Source organism: Dipodomys spectabilis, unplaced genomic scaffold (genome assembly GCF_019054845.1).
Source record: "Dipodomys spectabilis isolate Male_0828 unplaced genomic scaffold, ASM1905484v1 ptg000017l, whole genome shotgun sequence".
In the NCBI taxonomy this organism is placed as follows: domain Eukaryota; kingdom Metazoa; phylum Chordata; class Mammalia; order Rodentia; family Heteromyidae; genus Dipodomys; species Dipodomys spectabilis.
In genome coordinates, this window is record NW_024870694.1 from 12,288,972 (window position 1) to 12,296,870 (window position 7,899).

General features: G+C 54.3%; 1 protein-coding gene across 1 annotated transcript; it reads right to left on the reverse strand.

Annotated features, from left to right (window-relative positions):
- Nucleotides 1-2,641: 2,641 nt before the first annotated feature.
- Nucleotides 2,642-5,157, reverse strand: Hes1 (hes family bHLH transcription factor 1). The gene is made up of 4 exons (XM_042668125.1): nucleotides 4,794-5,157; nucleotides 4,542-4,637; nucleotides 4,202-4,289; nucleotides 2,642-3,540 (listed from the first exon to the last, which is right to left on the reverse strand). Exons 1-4 carry the CDS (start codon nucleotides 4,899-4,901, stop codon nucleotides 2,990-2,992), a joined length of 843 nt encoding a protein of 280 aa, XP_042524059.1. The 5' UTR covers nucleotides 4,902-5,157; the 3' UTR covers nucleotides 2,642-2,989.
- Nucleotides 5,158-7,899: the final 2,742 nt, after the last annotated feature.

A 7,899-nucleotide genomic window follows, 5' to 3' on the forward strand; every position in this document is an offset into this window, starting at 1 on the left:
TAATTGACTTTAATGACAGGTTCCCCGGGACAGTGGCGACGCGGAGGGGGTCCATTTAAACCCTGGGGTCCCCTAGGCCGAAACACGTCGGGTGGGATGGGACGGGATCGGGCGGGAGGAGGGGAGCCAGCCTTGGCCTGGCTTGTATGGGGGCGGGGTGGGGGGTATCCCTTGGCGTTTGGGGAGACCCTCACCTCTCATGCCTAGCCTTCCTGGTTCCTGAGGTGTCAGGAGACACGTCTAGGTGCAGGATGTGTGTGTGTGGGGGGGGGGAGTACCCTTCTCCCCCCCTCCCCTCCAGGGTCTCCCTGAGGAGGTTAAAGGGCCCAAGGCCCACATCCGGATTCAAACCTTATCTCCCAGAAGGATCAGAAACTGCTGGGGGGGGACGGGCGGACGGCCCCGAGTGCCCCCCAGGCGGGATAATTAGGCCAAAGGACCTCCGGGGAGGACCTGGTAAAGTCGTCTGCGACACTTCACCTCTCCCCCAGCTACTTCACAAACAGCCAGCTGCTAGAGCTTGGCGGCGCCTTAGAAATAAGCCCATTCACTTTCATACACTTGGAAGTGTCCCAGAGAAGGAAATGATTTATCCAAGGGGACACTGAGTGTAATGGCTCACTGGAACCTAAAAGTCGCCATCCAGGACCTAGGGTCTCCCCTCCCCTCTATTAGACAAAAACGACTAAATTTCGGGGTGCGGGACAGGTAATATATCACTTTTTTTTTCTCTCAGAAGAACAAATGACTTACTTTCCTAAACTCTATCACCATTCCCCAAGAAGATAACATCTATGTACTTTTTTTTTTTAATGTACTGGAAAAGAATTACTTTTCTAAAGTTGAGACCAAGAGGACGTAGGAGGATGAGGGGATGAGGAGGGAGTTAATAGGAGATGCATGTATGAAAATGTTATAAGAACACTTATTAGTTTGAAAAATTATTCACTGCTTTAAAAAAAAAGGTGAGATCCTGATGTATGGATTTTTTTTTTTTCTGTTAAGACAGTATTGAGAAGGTCTAGTAGGGATCAAGGACAGGCAGTTCTTACGAAATTTGTATTTAAGCAAAAGGGAAAACCATAGGATAAAGAAGGGTGTGTGTGTGTGTATTTCTTCGGTGAAAGGTGTGCTGGGCACCTTTCAGGCACACAAAGCAATAGGAGCCAAATTCATTTTTAAAAGTATCTTTTAAACCTTGCCCTCTGAGGCGGAAGCCCAAAGTATAGGAGAGAAAACCGGCTTCTGTCTGCTAGATCATTCCTATGATAGCTGCTCTCAACGCTGGCCTGTGGGAAAGGCCCCAGCCAGGCGGGGGAGAAGTAAAGCTTTTGAAACAAGACAGAAAATCGTTGGCTTTATCTTTGTTAGGAAAGCTTCAAAGATTGATCTCTCCCGCCTCATCCTTCTCCTCCCAGAAGCCTAAGGGGGGGGGGGGGAGGGCGAGAGTGGTGGGTGGGAGAGGAGAGCTGGCCGGCTGTGGGGGAGGAGGGCACGCCGGCCAGACCCACAGCGAGGCTGATGTGTCTGGTCTCGCAGGGCTCGTGGTTTTCATTTCCCCAACACCTGGATGCAGTCAAACACCTGGCCAAATCTGACAAAATCTGACAAGCCTTTGTGATGGGATTTGGAAGAAATTCCCTGCAGATCCTGGCACAGTTTAAAGCTGTCCGCTTTGAGTTAGGACTTGTTAAGGAGGGTTATGTGAGCTGAAACCCGAGACAACCCTTTTGCTTCTATCTGGAGCCCACATCTTGCCTGGAAATGGGGCATGACCAAGCTAAGGGGTCGCTTGCTGTTTGTATTAAAAGGGGAAGATGGCCTATGTGCCTGCCAGCACAGCCCCCACATGTTTTCTCTATTAGAGCCAAGCACAGAAACTTATCAGAAACACATGTCTGGTGTTAATCATCTGGGCTGGGGCTCCACTTGGGAGTCTAACAAGCTGTCCCTTGGCAGAAGGAATCTGTTGACCTTTGCAGCTTGCTTGAAGAGTGTGCACAGAGGCATTTCAAACTTTGAGATGCTGCTGCTAGGGAATATGTAGCTGAACCTAAGGATAGACTAATTAATGAAGACCCCACTTTTAGGCTGCTGGAGTTGAATCTATTCTTACTCTGGATGTTGGTGGTTATGTTAAGGAGCAGTGCTGCGCTGCAGGAGATGCCCTTAGTGGGCAATGAGAGTCTATCTATGAACTTAAGTTCAGCCCTTGGCTGCTCAGGAGGCTGAGATCTGAGAATCATGATTTGAAGCCACATCAGGCAGGAAAGTCAGTGAGACTATCTCCAACTTAAAGGTGGAGTTTTGGCTCAAGTGGTAGAGTGCCATTCAGGAGCAAAAAATGCTAAGGTATATACCTAGGCCCAGAGTTCAAGCCCCAGTACCAGCAATGGGGATAAGGACTAAAGAACTATGAACAATTTTTTTGAAATCCTTTAGAGAATAACAAGTATTTAAGCAAGCTATATAAGGGGTTTAACTGGGTACAACTTTTTTTTTTAGTTCATGGAATATTGGCTAAAGATTTGATGGGTTAAAAAAAAAACCTAATTTCTGAATCCCCAGGATACATGTCATTTATATTATACCAAGAATCTCTCATTGCCTATTATGAAATAATCAATTTTAATTCATGAAGAAGCCTTCACTGTTTTCTTTTATTATATTTTCTCAAATAAACTTCCCCAAAGGAAGATATTTTAAGAGCATTTTTTTCAAACATCTTTGGCATCACATAAAAAAGAAATCTCGTGTAAAAAACGAAATGTCATCTCAACTTTTATAATACAAAGGCGCAATCCAATATGAACATATAAAATATATACAAATATAGTGCATGGTCAGCCACTTAATACAGCTCTCTACAAAAAAAGTAACTTTTTAGAAAGTAATCAGCTTAATCACAAAAGTCTCTTCTAGTAGCCAAGTTCTTGTTTTAGTGTCCGAAGGGAAGATGTGGGTTGGGGAGTTTGGGGGCCTAAGTCTCTCAGTTCCTCCAGGGCCTCCACATGGAGTCCGCAGTGAGCGAGGGGCCGCTGGAAGGAGACACAGGGTTGGGGCCTACGGAGGTCCCGCTGTTGCTGGTGTAGACAGGGATGACCGGACTGCTGTGCGCAAAGGCCCCGTTGGGGATGAGAAAGGCAAATTGGCCATCAGGAGCTGGCACCACCTGGAAGCCGCCGAACACCTTGGCGGCTTCACCAGCCTGGCTGCCCAGCTTGCAGGGGGCGCTGCCGGGAGGGGGCGCCGCGCCTCCGGGGATGGGCACGAGCGGCGGTGGCGCGAACGGCGCGTGCTGGGGACCGCCGGGTCCTGGCGGCGGCGGCGGCGGCGGTGCCTGCAAGGCGGGGTGCGGCTGTCCGGGGTAGGTCATGGCGTTGATCTGGGTCATGCAGTTGGCCAGGTGGCCGAGCAGACGAGTGCGCACCTCGGTGTTAACGCCCTCGCACGTGGACAGGAAGCGGGTTACCTCATTCATGCACTCGCTGAAGCCGGCTCGGTATTTGCCCAGCACGCTGGGGTCTGTGCTCAGCGCGGCTGCAGGCCAGAAGGACAAACACAGGTCACCGAACGGCGCTGGCCCGGTGGCCACAGCCTCCCGCCCTGGGAGGTCCCCGCCGCGCGCCTCCCTGACCGCGCGCCTGCGGAACTACCGCCGGCTAGAAGGGTGGGGTAGCTTCAGAAACCTCTCCCCACGAAGAGGGGCCGCCGAGGCGGACACTCCCTCCCAATTCTCGAAGGTTCTCTTTAAACTGATCTCAGCTCCAGACCGGCCACCCCCACCCACGCGCGCGATGTGACCTTGGGCAATGCCACCCACCCCGGCATCCGACTCTCATTTCCCTTCCTGCAGTAGGGGGCGGCGGTGTGTGACTGCTAAGCCAGATGACTATTAACCTCCACCCGGCTCAAACCCGCCGCCATCCTACACCGGGGCCCTCCCCACCCCATCAATTTCCCCCACAGCCAAGCCACCCTCCACCCTTGCGGCTACAACCTCTCTCCCTCCCCTCCTTTTCCGGAACAGTAACAACTTGGAGTTATGGCTATAAATAAGACCCAGACCGTGGGAACTCGAGAGGGAGCCAAGGCAGTAAAATGTAGCTCAATGCCTCTCACAACTGCGGCGGAAGTCTGGAAGAAATCACCGCGGGGCGAGAGGGACGCCGGCAGAAGGGGACGCGCGTGCCGCCCTTACCCGTCATCTGCGCCCGCTGCAGGTTCCGGAGGTGCTTGACTGTCATTTCCAGAATGTCTGCCTTCTCCAGCTTGGAATGCCGGGAGCTCTGCGTAGGAGAGGAAGCAAGCGGGGAACGTGAGACCCCAGTCCGTCGCACGAGTGCGGGGGGTGGCGGGGGATTCCTTACGCGGGCCACAGGCCCACCTCCCAGGAAGCCAGACAGACTAGCCCTCCCTCCTAGGACAGCGCAGGGCTGGTGGGGATAAGATCCACGCACTGCAGGCGAGGGATTCATTCTTTGTGACTGAGAACATTTCTTATCTTTATTTTTTTTTAAAAAGCACCATTCCTCACTTACGTCTTTTTTAAGAGCATCCAAAATCAGTGTTTTCAGCTGGCTCAGACTTTCATTTATTCTTGCTCGTCGTCTTTTCTCCATGATAGGCTTTGATGACTGCAAAAAAAAATGATAATTATAAAAAGGCCCGTGTTCTCATGAGATCTGCCATTTCACCCCGGAGATTTAAGCGAAAAAGAAGCCCTGCTGTACCCCACCCCTAATCCGACTTAATTTCTTAGGGCTGCAGAGGCAGACAGGTATTGCCCTTACCTTTCGGTGCTCAGATGCTGTCTTTGGTTTATCCGGTGTCGTGTTGACACTGGCTGGGGTAGCAGCCACCGGGGAAGAGGAATTTTTCTCCATTATATCAGCTGGCATTTTCCTTTTTTTTTTTTTAATCCCCTACTAGATTACTAGAGAATTTTATTTTGGAAGTCCTTCGCGAAAAATAAAATTTTTGCTTGCGTTCTTTTTACTTGAGATTTTCATAAAAACTACTGAGCAAGTGCTGAGGGTTTATTGTATTTTATGATTACTTGTGGTCGGTAGCGCTATTCCAGGACCACGGAGAGAGGTAGACTGGGGATTCCGCTGTTATCAGCACCAGCTCCGGATCCTGTGTGATCCCCAAGCCCTGGCGGCCTCTATATATATCTGGGACTGCACGCGAACGGCTCGTGTGAAACTTCCCAAACTTTCTTTCCCACAGTAACTTTCAGCCAATGGGAGGAGGAGACACGCGGCACCGCTCGTGGACCGCGCCCCCCTATTGGCCGCCAGGCACAAGGTCTGGCGGCCAATGGCGCGCGCCTGAGCCTAGGGCACCGGAGGCTACAACGTCAATCAAAAGGATTTTAACCCTTTACTTCTCACCCCCTCTGGGCTTTGCTTTGGAGAGGATTTCTCCACTTCAGGTGAAGAAATTTTTGGGGTGAAGGATCTTTGCTCTTAATTCTATTACTATGCAGGGGTGTTTTGTAATAAGTTGAGATATAATTAGAAAAGGCCTAGAAAAAAAAAAAGACAATTTGGAGTGTTTAAAGAATAGCGCGAAACATGGAAGTGATTTGCTGCTCCAGTTTTATCTATTCAGTGAATGAGAATAGATCATACAGAAGACATTGTTTTTAAATTTTCTCCCCTCCCCTTTTTCCTGAGAGCGATGATGCCTTCCCTTTATATTTGCAGGTTTGGGGACGCAAGATGGTTGTTGAATGCCTCCCTTCCCAACCGTGTCCCCTCAGTCGTCTTCTGGCGTTGGAACCTTGGCCCTCCAGCTTCCTTAGGAAACAATCAGAATGCATTTCAAACTGGGTAGAAAGGAAATGGAATTTCAAATGGAAAAAAAAAAAAACGAACAAGGGGAGCTTTGATGGCAATGCCACAGGGACACACACGCGCGCTCCTGCGCTGGCTGCTTTTTCCCTTTCCACCCGTAGGGTCTTGTGTTCCGTTGTTCGTGGAGGTGGCGGGTAAAGGAGGCAGCCTCGCCCCTTCTCACCCCGCGGGCAGCCAACACAGCTTCAGGTCCCCGCGGCGCGCGCGCACGGGCCCTTTAAGAGGTACACCAGCCGAGCTGCAGTTTGACATCAGCCGGCCGGCGAGGGCGCGCCTGGAGCCGGAGCACGTGCCAGGATGTTTTATTGCCGCCGCGGCTGCGGCCGAGCCGGGGAGGATGTGTGTGTGCGTGCGTGTGTGAGTGTGTGTGCGCGCGCCCCGGGGGCAGAGAGGCGGGGGGGGACGGCGGCGGGCGGCGGAGCGCGGGGGCTGGTTCCTAGTCCCCGGGAGAAGCCAAGAAGGTAAATAGCAGCTGCTGTGCTAGAGCCTGGGAAAACCCCGCCCCCTGCGCCCGGCCCGGGCTCATTGGCGCGCGCTGCGTGTGGGGTGTGTGTGTGTCCGGGGGCCCCCTCCTTCGGCCCCGCGGGGCCAGGAATCCGAAGGGGCGGTGGGTTGGGAGCCCGGGCCCCGGCGCTTACCCGCCAAGGTCAGCCCTTCCGGGCGGGGTGCACACGCCCTGGAGTGGGGGGGAGGGAATCATCAGCCCACCCTGTCCCCAGTTTGGGGTGTGGGGTTTTACAGTGGCCAAAAGCCTCGCTTTCAACAGCCCAGAGGAGAGGTGGGGCGGGGTGGGGAAGGACTCCCTGTTTGCTCCCTGCCCCAGCCCGCCCGGCCCCCGGGCCCCGTCCGCCCTGCCTCCCCCCGCGGGGCCCTCGGCGCCCGCCGCGGTCACAAGATGCCTGACCGCACTTAGGAAGCGGCCGGGTCAGCCTCCTGCCTCTGCTCGGCGGCTGTGGTTAAGGCGGCTTCGCGCCACCCGCCCCTTCCCCGGGTCCTGGGCAGCCAGGCAGCTCCCCCTCGCTGCGCCCTCGAGGCTGCCGGCGGGCGGCCGGGAAGAGGCGGGCGGCGCGGGCGGCTGCGTGCTGCCGGCTGGCCCGGGCCGCGCGCCGGGAGGAGCCGCCGCCACCGCCGCCGGGTGCCACGTGGCGGGCGCCGGGCCGGGAGCGCCAGGGCTCTGGCGGCGGCCTCCCTGGGGGATTTGCCGCGCGGGGCGGGCGGAGCGCACTGCTCCGGCCGGCTTGCAGCCACCGCCGCCTCCCTCCTTCGGGCCTGCCGGGGTCTCTAGCCCCTTGTTCCTACTCCTGGTGTCCCCCAGCCCTCCCCCACCCTCCCATCTTCCCACCCGCCCCCGAGAGCTCTGCTCACTGCTCCGGCGGCTTGGAGCAATCGGGGATCCCGGCGTCTCGTTTGATGTCGACTCCCCCCTCCCCCAGCCCTTCCCGCGTCGCGGAGGCCTGGCACACATTTCTCAGACACTTCATTCCTTCCTTCCTCGGAGCTCCCCACTGCGAGCATGTTGTCAATGATTTCACCAGATCTCATCCCGGATGGGATTCCGAGGTTCCTTGACTCTGCGTGACCTTGGGCAAGCCCTTTGTTTTAGGATGGAACGCAAGCTCACTGCCAGACACTTGGTTAAACCCCAGAATTACCAAGATGGGAGAGGGGAAGGTCAGTGGCAGCCTGTAAGGAGGCTTCACATAGTCAGCTGCCAGGTAGACAACTCTTGGTTTTCTGTCTGATGACTGGGCATATGCCTCTATTTCTGAGAGGATTCAGGAGGAGCTAAACAACGTAGGCGGTCACTGCTGTGTGGATAACAATATTGGTAGTCAACCTGAGGACTATGGGAGGGAGTAAGACAGTTATGACCTCTACAAACCTATGGCCTCTAGATGTCTGTACTTAGTACAGTTGGCATCTGTTGGATTCCCCCCCTCCACCCCCCCCCCCCCAACACAAGATTTCACTGGGAGGTCTTATGTGTAAGAGCAGTGATTCTATATAGATGAAAGGAGATAATAATGCTATGAACATT

What these genes read in the sequence shown, in the direction of transcription:
- Hes1 (XM_042668125.1), bottom strand. Translation starts at nt 4,901, where the DNA reads ATGCCAGCTGATATAATGGAGAAAAATTCCTCTTCCCCGGTGGCTGCT. An exon ending in CAGCATCTGAGCACCGAAAG is followed by an intron (nt 4,638 to 4,793) that starts GTAAGGGCAATA and finishes TTTTTTTTGCAG; the next exon opens with TCATCAAAGCCTATCATGGA. An exon ending in GCAGCGGGCGCAGATGACGG is followed by an intron (nt 3,541 to 4,201) that starts GTAAGGGCGGCA and finishes TCTGGCCTGCAG; the next exon opens with CCGCGCTGAGCACAGACCCC.